Source organism: Onychomys torridus, chromosome 18, assembly GCF_903995425.1.
Source record: "Onychomys torridus chromosome 18, mOncTor1.1, whole genome shotgun sequence".
Lineage (NCBI taxonomy): Eukaryota > Metazoa > Chordata > Mammalia > Rodentia > Cricetidae > Onychomys > Onychomys torridus.
The window spans coordinates 31690054-31706539 of record NC_050460.1 but is presented as its reverse complement, the minus strand read 5'-3'; the positions used below and the strand labels follow the sequence as shown (position 1 = coordinate 31706539).

The window sequence follows — 16486 nt, the reverse complement described above, 5'->3', positions numbered from 1 at the left end:
AATGTAGACTTGTATTTACTTCAAGGTAAAAGTTGATTGAAATTGGATTTCTGTTCCTGCCAGTGATGTTTGTTTTTATTTCCTTCACAGCATTCATTCAGTCAGAGAGCATAATAGAAGTACTGCGCTTTGACGATGGAGGGCTACTACAGGTAATTTTCATGGGTAATATATGACTATTATTTTTCTTTGAAAAAATGTAATGGTTTTTCTGAAGTACATTTTATGAACTGTAGATAGTCAATGGAGGCATTACATAAACCTCCTAGAACTACCATTTAGAGTAAACATTTCTCTAAAAAGTGATCTCCTTGTAGTGTGGAAGCTATAGGTAAGTAGGTTATAGTTTGTAGACGTGTGTCCTGTGGATATGCAGGCGTGGTGGTCAGATGAGTGGAGTCTGTAAGCATCTCCCCCACCCTCCCCCCATCATTAGCCATTGGGGGAACACTGCATCAGTGTGTGGGACCTCAGCGTTTACCTAGAAAAGAAGTTGTGTGCTGAGTGGAAGCTTTTGGTCTTTGCTCTGGGTGTCCTCTCCTTGTCACGCTGAGTTATATCTTTATATTGTGCATGAAATTAGGATGTGGAGTCTGGCCTTCCTTTCAGACCTAGCTCAGATACTGTTTGAGAACTCATTCAGTCCTGTCAGCTGGAGAACAAGAACTGCAGAGTTCAAAAGGCATCTTCACTAACAGTCCGATTTGTTTTCTTTTGTTCTGTTTTGTTGAGAATACCCTGACTTGAGATTCTCTTGCTTCAGCCTCCTGAGTAGTAGGATTGCAGGCATATTCATTTCAACTCTGATTTTTTTAAATTAAATTTGTTTTTTGACCTTTTCATACACGTGAACAATATATTCTGATTCCCCTCATCCCTGCCCTCTGTGATCTTCCTTCCCATCTCCACCCTTCTCCTGACAGGTCCTTTTAAAAAAGACCCAGTATGTTTAACCAGGACCATGTATGAGACTATGGATTTGGAAGCCTTCACTGGAGCCATGCGGGGTTACACATCAGTGCTCTGGTTTTTATGACTGTTTCCTGCCTTTTCCTAAGATTTGACAAAGAAGATATTTGTCACCACTTACCTGCCATAATGACGATAGGCACCATGTTGTCAGGTAGCGTTCCTGATAATACTTCACTCGTTTTATGTTCAAGGGAGACCGAGGTTTAAGAGAAGTACCCAAGATCCCAGTGTGAGCATCTGTCTGTATTGCACGGTGGGCTTGTTTTCAGACGGGTCTCACTCACTGTGAGTCCAGCCTGCATGTGCACTCTTACAGTGGCACATGTTGCATTTCCCTTGTGTCTAACTAAATGACTGAAATCTTCTGAGACAGGACCTCACACTGTAGTCCGTGGTTGGTCTGAAACTCGCTTAAAGACTAGGCATAGCGGGGCAGTGGTGGCACACACCTTTAATCCCAGCAGAGCCAGGCGGATCTCTGTGAGTTCAAGGCCAGCCTGGGCTACAGCGCGAGTTCCATGAAAGGCACAAAAGCTAAACAGAGAAACCAACCCTGTCTCGAAGGAAAAAAAAAAGACTAGGCATGATGATTTTTTTGCTTCAGCCTCCCAAGTACTGAGATTACAGATGAACTACCATACTTGACTAATAATTCTGAAAGGACATTCCTATATCTTATAATAAAGGCAAGAAAGTAAAATTTTAAATTAGATCAAGACATTATAGGAAATAGTTTTACTACGGTGGCATGTGTTGCTATCTCAGCCACAATAAAAGGTTACAAAGATTCCTGCAGAAAGCCTAATGTTGAGTGCAGTGTACAGTGAGTTATACACCTTCATGTTACCTTTGCATGGCTTGGCTCATAGTAATTGTTAATTTGATAGTAAAAATTTCCAAACTCAAGAGACTGATCAAAATCTTGCTTTCTTTACTTTATAAAGCTAAGGAAAATAAAGTGCATAAAAGGTAACTGTTAGCTGGGTGGTGGTGGCGCATGCCTTTAATCCCTGCACTCGGGAAGCAGAGCCAGGTGGATCTCTTGAGTTCGAGGCCAGCCTGGTCTACAGAGTGAGATCCAGGAAAGGTGGGAAGCTACAAAGAGAAACTCTGTCTTGAAAAACAAAAACAAAACAAACAAACAAAAGGTAACTGTTGTTGTTTGTTTTTGTTCTTTTGGGGGGCCGCCACTCAGCTCCCATATAATTCACACATGGAGGTTGATTCTTTTTTTTTTTTTTTTTTTAAGATTTATTAATTTATTATGTATACAGCATGTTTGACTGCGGGTCAGAAGAGGGCACCAGATCTCATTACAGGTGGTTGTGAGCCACCATGTGGTTACTGGGAATTGAACTCAGGACCTCTGGAAGAACAGTCACTGTTCCTAACCTCTGAGCCATCTCTCCAGCCCCAGAGGATATTCTTAATTTTGAATGCCCAGCCTTAGCTTGGCTTGTTTCTCACCACCTTTTTTTTTTTATAAATATATATATATTTTAAATTTAAGAACTTTTTTTATTCTTGCCAGCTTTTCTTAACTTTAAATTGTCCCATTTACCTTTTGCCTCTGGGCTTTTATCTTTCTCTATTCCTGTATACCTTTCTTTGTTTCTTACTCTGTGGCTTGCTGGGTAGCTGGGTGCCTGGTGGCCCCTTAAGTCCTCCTCCTTCTCTGGCTACTTCTTCTCTTCCCAGATTTCTCCTTCTATTTATCCTCTCTTCTTGCCAGCCCCACTTATTCCTCTCTCCTGCCTTGCTATATGGCTCTTTATTAGACCATCAGGTGCTTTAGACAGACACAGTAACACAGTTTGACACAGCTAAACAAATGCCACATAAACAAAAGTAACACACCTTAAAAGAATACTCTACAGCAGGTAACTTGTTTAGCATTCAGTTGCTAGAACAGGAATCCAGTTAGCCCAGCTCCCACCATACCTTTTCAGAATGCTTTCTGTAGCGTAAGACATGGGCCGCTCCTCAGATGCGCCCCTTCCATTACTACTTACCATAGTAGGACTAGAAATCATGAGCCCCTTGGCCTGTGATTTCTGTACTTGGCACTTTAGCCCTCGTCCCTCCTATCCCTCCTTATTTACTACAGAGAGTCCATGAAGACCTAAGGATTCCTAAGATGGGCAGGGACCCAGAGAAATTTGCATCACAACAGGAAGTTTACATTAAGATTCAGCATGATAGGATACAGTGGCTGCCCATTTTATACAACATTCCATCCTAACTGATCAGAATGGTTCCTCCCATTTTGTTCCTTCGAAATATAAGATGAAGTAATAAAACATTTCTCATTTATGAGCACTAATCCCCTATCTAACCTAACTCCCATATAAGCAAATGAAGATAAGCAAAGAAAGAAAGGACAAGAGAAGATGAGCCAGCTCTATATGTTAGTCACTGTTCTATCAAAGAATAAACAGAATTTTCAGATGTTGGAATGTGAACCTGGTGTTGGTAGCACACGCTTTTAATTTCAGCACTTGGAAGGCAGAGGCAGGGAGATCTCTGCGTTCAAAGCCAGCCTGGTCTACAGAGGAGGGTAGCCAGGGCTACACAAAGAAATCCTGTCTCAAAAATTCAAAAGAGAAAAAGGGAAAAAAGAATAAAGATGTTGGAGTGTAGTTTTAGCACCTTCATGGGTGAAACATATACAATTTAATCTTTTTTCTTTTTAAACTAGCCACTTAAATTACTTTTGAAAGGTCAGTTGTGAACTATAATTCATAAGTGCATAAAATGTAGTGGGGGATTTGTACAGCAAGTCAGAATGTCCATACCACCAGTTTCAATGCTTAAGAGCAGAAACAGGTCAGAACTGACAGAAGTACCCCTCACATTCTTGCCTAGCCAGTGCCTCCGAAATTGGCCATTCATTTCATGGCAATTTCCTTTTCCTATAATTTCCACCATCTGAGCCTTAAGCTGTAAGTACTGTAGTCTCACGTGTGGTTTCAAGTTGTTATTTGTACTGTTTTGGGCTTCTTTTTCTCAGAAATATGTTTCTAAGGTTTTCTATGTGAGTAAAAAACTTGTTTTAATTGCAACTTCCACAATGTATGGATATGCTCAATTTGTGTATCCTTTCTATGGTTACAGATACTTTACTTGCTTCTAGTTTTCAACCACTAATTATGAATAATGCTTTCTCTTAATAAATGCCTCTCATAGAGTAAGGTATAGTTCCTGGGTCATAGGTTATGTGTCTTCAGCTGAAGTTTTTTCTTCATGTTTTGTTTTGTGTGTGGGTATTTGTGAAAGTCAGGACAACTAGTGGGAGTTGATGCTCTTTCTGCCACGTGGTTCCAGACAGTCAATCTTGACAGCAGATGTCTATCCACCAAGCCATTGTGTGTCTTTGGTTTTAGTAGACAGTGCCAGTAGTTTTCTAAAGGGGTGGTTCCAGTTTATAATCCCATTTTCAGGAATTCCTTGATTTCCACTGAAGTGAGTGCATTTGTTTATTTTCATTCTCTTGTATGCTCTATCTCTCTCTTGTTACATTTCTGTGTTTTTCTGTTGTTTGGTAGAAACTCCTTATAGATATTTAGATACAAACTCTTTCCTGGGACCCTGATCCATCAGTAACAAACTTAATTTCATTATTTAAACCTTAGTGGTTATATGTATTGGCTAATATCTATTCTTACTTGATGGGTTGTTGTTTTGACTTAGGTAATTGTGTCTTCAAATGAACAGAAATTCTTAATTCATGAAGTTTAGTGTGTCAGTTTTTGTTCTATTTAGTATGTTTTGTGTTTTGCTGAAGAACTAGATTATGGGCTTGGGAAGACAGCTCCATCAGTAAAGTACTTGTAAACATCAGAGCTCAGTTAGGTCCCCAGCACCTACATAAGAAAGCTGGGTCTGATGCCATGCATGTGTGAGCCCAGCGCTGGAGAAGTAGACAAAAGGATCCTTGGGCTCACTGACCAGCCAGCCTAGTCTAATCAGCGAGCTCCAAGTCTCAGTAAGAGACTTTGTCTCAAAAAACAAGGTGATGACTTTCTAGAGATAACAGCCAAGGTAGCTCCTGGCCTCAGCATGCATGTGTGAGCCCGCACATGTGTGCCCCCTTGGTTGTCCTAAAGTCCCTTGCCTTCCTTGTGCACTTTTAAGATCGGTGTACACTCTTAGGGTTTTGTTATGATTACATTGGATCTGGAGATCAGTTTTGAGAGAATTAAAAATTTGGTGGGAAACTAAATCAATATATGTTGTGCAGAACAGTAGTAGTATCCTGACAAATGCAGTTTGGCAAACTGTTCTACTACTGCTAAGGACTGGGTCACAGGAGGCTAGCATCTTCTTCCTTAGCTCTGGAGTCCTGGTTGGATAATTTCTGTAGGGCAGTCAGTTACCATGATGAGATAAAAGCCAGCATCACCCATCCCTCATGTGATGAAGCTTATTTTGCAGCAGTAGATAACCAGGACTCTGGTGGGCTCTGAAACCTGGCTGCTTTGCCCTCCCTTTCCTTTCAGTGTCTCAGAAAGCCCCTTTGCATATCGTGGTGAAATGAGACCTTCATCAAATCTCTACATACCAGAGCTTGGTAGAGAGCTTCATTCTTGGTAAACATACCCATGTGGCTGGAAAGTCAGGTGTCCTGATGACAGGTCTGTGTTCAGGACACTATCCCTGTAGACTCCAACTGAAATTGTTTAGGGGAGTGTTGTTCTGAGTTCCGTGAGCTGTTCCAGTGAATGATGAAGCCAGGAGATCACGGACAACCTTCTATTTATAGCTGGTTTGTCAGAAGTACAAGTTGCCTGGGGCCCCTAAAGTGCACAACTGTGTATGGAGTGAGGGCACAGTCGCCATCTTGGATTCTCATCAGACTCTGGCTACTTAGAATCAGGATTGTATTTGAGACCACCAGGAGTGTATTTTCCATTATTTCTCATGTGAAGATAGGGCACATCACGCTGTCTAATGAAGGACTTTCTTATATAGGGATTTAGGTTTTCTAAATGAAGTACTATGATACTGCTTCTATTTCCCTTCTAATCAAGAGGTTGACAATCTTTCTGTAAGGATCAGACATTAACTGTCTGAGGGTTCAGATGCTAATGTCTCCCTAATAACTCAACGTTTGTTACTTTGGTACAAAAGCAGCCATCCCCAGTACCTGGGAAGCAGACTTAAAACCAGTGGCAGAGTGGCTTGGCCTGTGGGCTGTAGATGACTATCTCCTCTAAGTTGTTTTAGGAGGGGCTTCTGTTCCTGTAGGGAAAAGAAAGGGAGAAGGAGTGTGTTTGACTTGTACGCAGGCTTAGGACACTCACCTTTAATTTTAATAAGCACAGAGCCTTGAATTACAAGAGACATTTGTGAAAGTTCACAGAAAATTTAGAAAACATAGGAAAGTGATACTTCCTGGGTATTGCCAAGTCCTAGCATGTTCTATGTTGTTGTTCTGGAGGTTAGTTAGCCTTAGGGTCTGTGTGTGTAGAGAGCACTTTGTTACTGAGCTGTAGCCCTGGTCTCTCAATTCTTTTTATTTTGTTTTATTTATTTACTCATTTTAGGTATGTGTGCTCTGTCTTGATGTATGCCTGCATGCCAGAAGAGGGCATCGGATCCTGTTATAGATGGTTGTGAGCCACCATGTGGTTGCTGGGAATTGAAGTCAGGTCCTCTGGAAGAGTAGCCAGTGCTCTTAACTGCTGAGCCATCTCTCCAGCCCTCTAAATTGTTAAGTGCATGTTATAGGCATTAATTTTATGATCATTTTTAGGTGAGCAGATTAATGTACAGAAAATAGTAAATTAACAAAATAAGTGACTAGTAAGTGATACAAGTAGGATTCAAAGCCAAGCAGTTCCCTCTAAAGCCTAAGTTCTTAACCACTGGTTGGACCAGGGAGAAATTACTCTGTATCCCGCTGCCCAAATGTAAAACAGATTAGTGTTTGGATTAATTTTGTATTGGTGCTTGTTCTCTGTAAGCATAGTTTTGTTTCCTAACACTACATAGTAACCTAGCAACTAATTTTATACTACAAATAGTCATTTTTCATTAAGCCAAGGGCCACTGGAAATATCTGCAATTGGTATGACAATCATACATTTTGAATTATAATGCAAGAAGATGTTACTACAAATAAAAATTAAGGGAACTGGAAGATGGCTCTGTCAGTAAAGTGCTTGCTCTGTCTGAGGGCCTGAATTAGGATTCAAAAAATACAAAACAAAACAAAAAAACCCAGGCATTGTGCATGTTGGTAACCTGAGCCCTGCGGGTAGAGGGAAATGGTATTAGAACCCTTGCACCTCATTGGCCAGCTAGTTTAACCAAATCCTTGACCTCCAGATTCAGTAAGAAGAGACCCTTATCTGAAGAAATAAGGTGCAGACAATGGAGAATACTACCCAGTATTGACTTGTGCTATGCACATCCACACACACACAAATACAGATGAAAACTATAATGCTAACAAATGAGAAAGTTTAGGGTGTAGCATGGTTTTCAGTCTTGATAATACTTACATTTTGAGCTAAGTAGTTCATTGTTTGGGAAATTGAGGGACTGCCCTTTTGCATCTGAGAGTGGTTATTAAACCCTTGGTCTTTTCCCACTTGATAGAGTAGCACATAATCTGACAATTAAAAATGCTTCTTTTGGGGCTGGAGAGATGGCTCAATCGTTAAGAGCTTTGACTGCTCTTCCAGAGGACCTGGGTTCAATTCCCAGCACCTACATGGAGGTTCACAACTGTCTATAACTCCAGTTCCAGTGAATCCAACACCCTCACACAGACATACATCCAAGCAAAACACCAATGTACACAAGATAAAAGTAAATAGATTTTAAAAACTGCTTCTTCTCAAGGGCTGAGGAAGCAGTTTAGTGGTAGTAATTGGCCAGCATGTTCAGGGCCCTGGACTGACAGGGTCCATCCCTGCACTAACAACGTGAAAGCCCCTGACTTTACTCTAAGCCCACAGGGATCCCTCTGACCTAGCTGTGGGAATCAGGTTATTGTATGTGTTGCTTTTATGATGAGAACTGACAGTACTGAGCGCATGTTACATAAGTACGTATGCGGAGGCCAGTGTGTTTGACTGAATAGTGATTCCCCCTGGGGAATCCTATTAGAGATGGGTAGCTGTCTGAGAGATTGTCTTCAAATAGGTCTGGAATTGGCAGCTCAGTGGTGAGCGCTGCATACATGCAATATGAATTGCAGGTAGGAAGGAGTCTCTCATGGGCTCTTCTGGATAAGCAGGGTAGGAGAATAATTTGGATTAACTCAGGAATTACCTGTCTGGTTTCTCTGATTTGGGGAACTTTCTTTTGAAACACTAGTGGCAAGCATTTATGATAACTGGCCGGCTGTACATGATACAGATATTTTCTAGATCCCAAAATATGTTATACTCTTTTCTTGGAGTGTGATAGGTCAAAGGTCCCTTCCCTCAGCTGGTAAAATCTGAATGTTCTCTGTAGACCTTTACTCTTTAATGAATCAGTCATCTTTTAGAGATGGTCATGGATCGTTTACTTTTTTTTCTGTAATCCCCCCCCACACACACACATACAAATGTATATATGCATCACTTGCATGCTTGGTGCCCACAGAGGTTAGAGAGGACATCAGAACCCCTGGAACTGGAGTTGTGGATGGTTGTGAGCCATCCTGTGGGTTCTGGGACTTGAACCTAGGTCCTCAGCAAAAACAACACGGGTACTACCAGTCTTTGTCTGTACTGCCAGCTCCCATGTAATGACACTGAAGCTTGTTCCACTAGCTCTTATCACTTACATGAACTGTTTATTTTAACCTCTGTTCTGTATCGAGGCTCATTCCTCATCTCTCTACTGCTCATGCTGCTTCCTCTGTGTCTGGCTGGTGACCCCACCTTCTTCTTCCCAGAGTTCTCTCTGCCCGGAAATCCTGCCTGTATCTCCTGCCTAGCTATCGACTGTTCAGCCTTTTATTATACCAATCACAGCAATACATTTTCACACAGCTTACAAATGTCCTACAACACAGGGCTCTGAACCTCTGAGCTATTTCTCCAGCCTCTACCTATTCTTGTTCTTTGTTTACATTTCAACCCCCCCCCCCCCGTTTTGTCTCTTCACTGCTGTGTTTAAGAAACTTTAACATTATTAAACCTTTTCACAGCACAATTACTCATGTCACCGCCATTATTGGATTTATTTATTCTTTTTGTACGTGGAGCTGAGGATCGAACCCAGGGCCTTCGCTCTACCACTGGAGCTAAATCCCCAACCCCATCTGATTTATTTATATTTGTCTTTGGTATATGTTCTGTTTTTGTTCATTTTTTACTTGAATTGTTTATAGTTAAGCTTTAATTTTTGACACAATTTTTTAAATAAATAAATTATGCCATTTAGTCTTACTAAAGGTGTGTTTAATCTTTTCCACCTAATTTCTATGCTTTCTTTACTAGTTTTTATTTTTTGTTGTGCTGTTCCCATCTTTAGGTTCAATTCTAAGGTCCATTTTAAAGAAAGTTTAAGCTTTTTTTTTTTTCTTTTGAGCTGAGGATTGAACCCAGGGCCTTGTGCTTGCTAGGCAAGTGCTCTACCACTGAGCTAAATCCCCAGCCCCCAAGTTTAAGCCTTTATTTCTCACATTACCTTAGATTCAAAATAGCATTTAATGTCATTTTCTCCTTTCAACACTTAAGGCATGGCATTTGCCTGTTGCAAGATTTTATTATAGCTAAATGATTGTTTTTCTGTTGTGCTTTGGTTTATACTTCATTAAGAAGCATTTATTTTGTTTTTCTAATCTTATTTCTTATTGAATATCAGCTAATTCTTCATATGATGGTTTCCTGGTCTGTAATTCTTTATCATGAGCAATTTTGCTTTTTTGTCTTTGTGATCTTTTGCTAAACTGTCTTTATGATGTTTTATTCCTCAAAGTGTACAGAGTAATAGATTTCCTGAGTTTGGTTTCTGTTCACATGTGAGTACAGCTCCTCATGCTCAGATTCTTTGATCATCCTTTATTAATGAGTGAACCGCATACAGTGTATATGGTTTTTTTTTTAACATTTATTTATTTATTTATTTATTTATTCATTCATTCATTCATTCATTTATTTATTATGTATATAGCATGAATGACTGCAGGCCAGAAGAGGGCACCAGATCTCATTACAGATGGTTGTGAGCCACTATGTGGTTGCTGGGAATTGAACTCAGGACCTCTGGAAGAGCAGTCAGTGCTCTTAACCTCTAAGCCATCTCTCTAGCACCCCAGTGTCTATGTTTAAAGTACACAAATTGAGAAGGTTAACATGCTGTCTTCCATCTGGGAAATGGTAACTACAGTCCAATAATGATCACATCCACCTTTCCCATCAGTTTACTGGTACTCTCATTCTCCATCTCTGTTCAGCTTTCTGTCACTGGATTCCAACACTCACCATAATAATTCTGAGATTGACTTATGCTATTGTATATACTGATAATTTGTCTTTTGTTGCTGAGAAATATTCAGATGTATTGGTATGCCACAGTTTATACCCATTTGCCTGTTAGCAGAGCTTTGGATTGTTCTAGTATTAGGTTATCATAAAGCTGTTGGGAACATCCGTATAAAAGTCTTTGTATAGACAAATGTTTTTGTTTCTCTTGGGCAGATATCTAGGAGCTGAAGTTACTGGGTCATATAGAAGGCACACATCTGTTACATGAGGAATTGCCATGCCTTTTCTGAAGTGATTACTCTTCTCGTTCCCATCAGCACTGCATGAGCATTCCAGTTGCCCTATATTCTTGATAACCCTTGCCATAGTTCTTTTTAATGTCAGTGTAGTACCTTGTTGTGGCTTTAATTTATGTCATATAGTAGCCTGCTGTAAAGTACTGTATTATTTCTCGTTATTCAATATTGCTTGCTTGTAGAGTTGGGGTAAAAGCCCTTTTTAGCAAATATTTTCTCTTACTTTGTAGTTCTCATTACACAGTCTTTTGGAGAATGCATGTTTTGACATCTAGTCTCTATGGTTGGATTTGTTTTGTTTTTAATGGATAGTGTGGGTTTTGTTGTAGTTTTTGTCTGTTTCAGAGTTGCAAAGATAGTTTGTGTTTTGTTGCTGAAGGTTTAGAATTCTTTTTTTTCCATAGAGCTGTGTTTTGGTTTTTTTTGTTTTTAAATATTTTTTTCTGAAATTGCCAAAGAGTTTCAGGTCCCAAAGAGGATGTGTGGAGTCTGTGGGGGGAGGGGGGGAAATCAGGATGGCTGGCAGTACAGGGTTTAATTGGGAAAAGAATACTCTATAGTTGCACATAGGATTAAGCTGGAGAAAAGGGGGCATATGAGGTGGGGTGGCTTGAGATCAGGGGTTGAGAAATCTAGCATATGTTAATGAAGGGCCACAAGTTCCTCTTGCCAGAAACAAGGAAAATGACTGCTGTAGCAAGCAGGAATTTTTCCTCAAGCTCCCAGGGAATGGAGACCCTTATCCAAATGCCTAACCTCAGGAAAAGGACTTCTGGGGACCAGACACTATATTACAGTTTCTTAGTCTTACTATATGGGCCTGTTCCCCTCATTACACGCCCGAATGGCCCTGCTGTCTTATTCTTTTGCCATTATACTGCACAATTCTGAATTCTATTTTTTTATTAGTTGAACTCCTGCCCTTACCAGCTCTCAGATCATGACACAGAGACTTACTAGTTTTGAATGCTCATCCTAGCCTAGGTTCATTCCTGGCTAGCTCTTTTAACTTAAATTAACCTGTTTCTCTTTATCTACCTTTGCCTCAGGGCTTTCTACCTTTCTTTCCTTCTGTGTATGTTACTTCCACTGCTCCTCCTGTCTGCTGGCTAGGGGCTGCCTGGCTGGCCTGGGAGCCTCCCTTGTTCTCTCTCTTCTTATCTTGCTCTCTTTTGAACCTAAGTTTCTCCTCCTGTTTATTCTTTCTACCCACCAGTCCCGCCTATCCTTTTTCTGCCTAGCTATTGGCCATTCAACTCTTTATTAGACCAATCAGATGCCTTAGGCAGGCAAGGTGAAACACATGCAACACATCTTTACATAATTAAATACACGTCCTTACATTTTTTGTTGTTGTTCTTTTGTTTCTTTGTTTTTTGTTTTTGTTTTTTTGTTTGTTTGTTTGTTTTTGTTTTTCAAGACAGGTTTTTTCTGTATAGTTTTGGTGCCTGTCCTGGATCTTGCTTTGTAGACCAGGCTGGCCTCAGACTCACAGAGATCCACCTGGTTCTGTCTCCCGAGTGCTGGGGATTAAAGGCATGTGCCACCCCCCCCCTTCATCCTTACATTGTTAAACAAATGCATCATAAACAAATGTAATACACCTTTACACAGTTAAAGTAATGTTCCCCAGTATAAAGAAATGTAGCACATCTTTGCTTAGTTAAAATAATATTCCATAACACAGATGTGTCTAGCAAATCTCTAACTTTCCTGTTCTTGGTGTAATTAGGAGGGTACAATGGAATTCCTGGTTCTGAAATGGCGGGGATTTTTTTCTAAAGAATTATTTTGTTTAGAGAGGCTACCACAGTACACATTTTCATCCTTTACTAAAGCCCTCACATAATTTCCCAAAGGGAAAAGTGTTAATATTGAAAATCATTACAAATGAAAATAAAAAAGCTCTGGAGAAGTGTGATCTGCCATCTTGAAAAGCAATGGTAGCCATGTGGTCCATGCCATAAGATTAATTTGTATGCATGATATAAAATAGGGTAGAGGCTCGTGTTTCCTCACTACATCATCTGGTTCTTGGTTCTGTTGAAAAGACATTTGGTTCTCTACTGAATGTCATTGATGGTTTTAATTGAAATTTAGGTGATTGTATGCATGACTTGCCAAGTTTCATTAATCTGTATTCTGGTACCACTCTATTGTCTTGATTACTAGTTTTTTTAAATATATAAGACATATGTGACTTAGATGTAGAATTACCATTTTTCAGTGTACAGTTCAGCAGTGTTAAATATGTTCACATTGTTAGACAATGATCTCCACCATCTAACTCCAAAACTTCTTTCTCCCAAGCTGCAATTCTTCATTTATTAAGCAGTGGCTCCCATTCCTTCTGTTCCCAGTTCCTGGCATCTATGACTCTATTCTCTCCATGATTGTACTGTTCTGAGTGTGTTTTTCAGGTGTACTTGTACAGAATGTGTCTTTTGTGAGTGGTTTGTGTACTTAGAGCATCATAGTTGTCAAGGTCTGTACGTTGCAGTGTGCATCCTTTCCCTTCCTTTATAATATAGCTGAAGAGTTGCCATGTCTGTGAACCATCTTGGGTTGATCCATTCAAAGCACTTTAGTTCTACCTTTTTGGTGCTCTGAAAATGGCTGACTTGAACATGGGTTCATACATGTCTGTCTGAGTCTCATTTTCAGGATTGGTGGTTTATGGGATTTTTGTTTGTTTATTTTTTTAGTATTGGTTTGGAGTGTATATCTAGAAGTGAGGTTGTTGTATTGTGTGATAATTCTGTGTTTAATTAGCTTTTTTTTTTTTTTGAGAATCAATATGCTAATTTTTGTAGTAGCTTTGCTATTTTATATATCCCCAATACTAATTTTCTACACCCTTTCTGAGTGTGTGTATCTGTCTGTCTGTCTGGTTTAGGTGTTTTGTTTTTGGTTTTGGAGGTAAAAGTCTTACTCTGTAGCCCAGAATGGCTTGGGACTGACCCTGTAGCCCAGGATGGCCTTGAACCTGTGGTGCTCTTCCTTCTGTCTGAAACTACAGGTGCGAGCTACTAGGCCTGCCTGTTTGGGTGCTCTCCTCTTCTCTTTTTTTCTCTCTCCCTCCCTCCCTGCCTCCCTCCCTTTCTTTCCTCCCCCTTCTTTGTAGTAATAGCCATCTAGCATGTAGGAAATAGTGTTACGTATTTGCTTCGCATGTCCATAATGAATTACTGTTGTTGAGTGTCTTTCCCTGGGTATGCTGCTGGTGTTTGTCTCCTGTGGAGAGATGTCTTATTGACTTCTTCACCCTCTACCCCACAATTTTGTGCTGCTGGGCATTGATCCCAGAGCCTTGTGCCTGCTAGGCATGCTTTCTACCAGCTGATCTCTATCTGGACCACAAATGTTAGATGCTCTTTATATGTTCTAGGTGTTAATCTCTTAATAGATACATGACTTGTAAAGGTTTTCTTCCATTCTTGGGAAGGAGTGTGTGGCTATAACTTTAATAATTAAAATTTAAAATTTCTTTAAATATAGAAAATTGAAGAATTTTCATAAACCTATTCATAAACCACTCAGACCCAACAAATATTAACATCTTTTAATGTATCTCTTGTCTATACACACATATTCACATAAACTGTATTATTAAAACATATTAAAGAAAATTACAGACTCCTTTATACTTCACTTAGCATATACTTCCAACATTTCATCACATCTGCCTTATCTTGCCCATACACCTTTGCCAGAATACCGTTTAAAGGCAGTTTTACTACTGGAAAAGTAATGGCCAGTTTTGCTTTCCTAATTACGATAGCACAGCAGCTAGTCTGGGGCTGCATTCATCACTGGTGCTCCTTAGAGTGCTGTCCTTCTTTCTTTATCGTGGAGGACTTTTATGTCCTTCCTCACCGAACTGCAGTAACTGCTCCCAACCTCCTTCTTTCTCTCTGGGCCTCTAATTCATCCTCCACACTACAACCAGAATAATACCTTAGCACTGAGGCAGACCGTGTCTGGTGGTCTCTTACCGCATCATATCCCTTGAGTTGTATCTGGAGTACATGATCTAAACATTGCCTTGGCTTCTTAACAGAGTGGACATCTTCTGACTCCTGCCTTGCCTTGCAGCCTACTTTCTGATGCTTTACTCCTGTGAGTGCAGCCAAATAAACCTACAGTCTGTTTTTTGGCTGTACCGTGGTCTGTCTTCTTTTGCTACATGTGGCTTTCATGTGACTGACCTGTCAGAGTTTAGTGTAAGTATGAGCTCTTCAGATGCACTTTCCTCATGGACATCGCTTGTTTAGACCCTCTCACAGAACCTTACCAATATTTCTTTAATCATTTCTCAATGTATAAATATTTATTTATTACTTACGGTTTGCCCTCAGATTCCCCTGTATCTTCAGCTCCATAGTGGCAGCAGCCATTAGATACCAGCACCTCACTGGCAGCTGGGAGGAAGGGACCACTCTGGGCTTCATGACCTTACATGAAGTGATTGTAAAGGAGACTTCCCTATGGGATTTGTATTGTTTGCCTAACATAAGGCAGTCAATAACATTAGTTTGTGGTATTCCATATATGCTTAAAATTGAACCAAATTAGTCTCTCATTTTAATTACATATTGTGACCTGTCTCTCTTTTTTTTTTTTTTTTTTTTAAAATGCCGTTTTTGGGATGAGCTTTAACCTGAAAATCAACTGTGGGTATGGTATGAAAATGAAAGATACAAAAAAATGTTGGTATTTCTTCTCTATATAATATAAAACTTTGATTTTAGCATTTTTATCCTTATTTTCTTACTTTTACAGACCGAGACAACACTTGGCCTCAGTTCATATCAACAAAAAAGGTAAGTTTTGCCTTATATATGGCAACATGAAAACATGCTTCCATTCTTCTGTGGTTCCTACACACTTCTCCTGTTCACTCTCCTGGGTCATTCTCTGGTGAACAGACAATGCTATACTATAAAAACATTATGTCATGTTGTGAGAGCTAAAGTTATATTTTAAGTTTTAATTACTATGCCTAAGAGATCTATGAAACAAAAATGTCTCTGATCTGCTAGCCTCTGGCTCAAGGACAGATAGTTCATGAAATGCTGGAGGCTATTGGAGATAACAAGCCATGTATTTTTCAGTCCCCTAAACAAGTTTGTTTGACCAATCTGTACCGGATGTGCTTGATCACATGTGGGTGGGGAAGTTTGTAGGCAGGAAGTACATCAGGATATACTCTTGCCCCTGACTGGATGTAGGCTGGAGGTCCATCAGAATGTATGCTGCCTCTGATTGGCCCTGATGGGAAATGCAATGAATTATGGGTTGTCCTTCTTGAGCTGCTGTAAATGGTACGTGACTCAGGGCCATTTACTGGGAACCTGGGTATGGACTTGGCCAGAGCCTATCCACCTGGCTAGTATTTCATTAAAGCTTACTTCAAATTTGGCTTTAAAATGTGGTAATGGTCTTATTCTTGATCAGTGGGATTAACACTGTTTTTCTTTTCTGTTTTGTTTTGTTTTGCTCTGTTCTATTCTGTTCTGTTTGGGACAGGATCTTGTTGTTTAACCCTAGCTAGTCTGGAACTCTTTATGTCACAGATCTACTTGCCACTGCCTCCCAAGTGCTGGCATAGGATGTGTACTGCGGTTTTAAGCCATGTATTTCTAAATAGTATGTTCGGAAAAACCAGTTTAAATCTGAATTTTTTCATGCTATAGTTATATAGTACCTTATTCTGGAATGGTTTCCTGTAACTATAACAGACCTGGAGTAATCAACTGGCAAAGAGAAAAGGTTTGTTTTGACTCA

At 39.9% G+C, this 16486-nt stretch overlaps 1 protein-coding gene across 1 annotated transcript in view; it reads left to right on the top strand.

The window, feature by feature from the left end:
• The window catches only part of Tmem131 (transmembrane protein 131), a 166096-nt gene that overhangs the window by 41923 nt on the left and 107687 nt on the right, over nucleotides 1-16486 (top strand). The window contains 2 exon segments of the mRNA XM_036167547.1: nucleotides 91-152; nucleotides 15482-15522. Of these exon segments, the coding sequence (XP_036023440.1) occupies nucleotides 91-152; nucleotides 15482-15522 (103 nt within the window).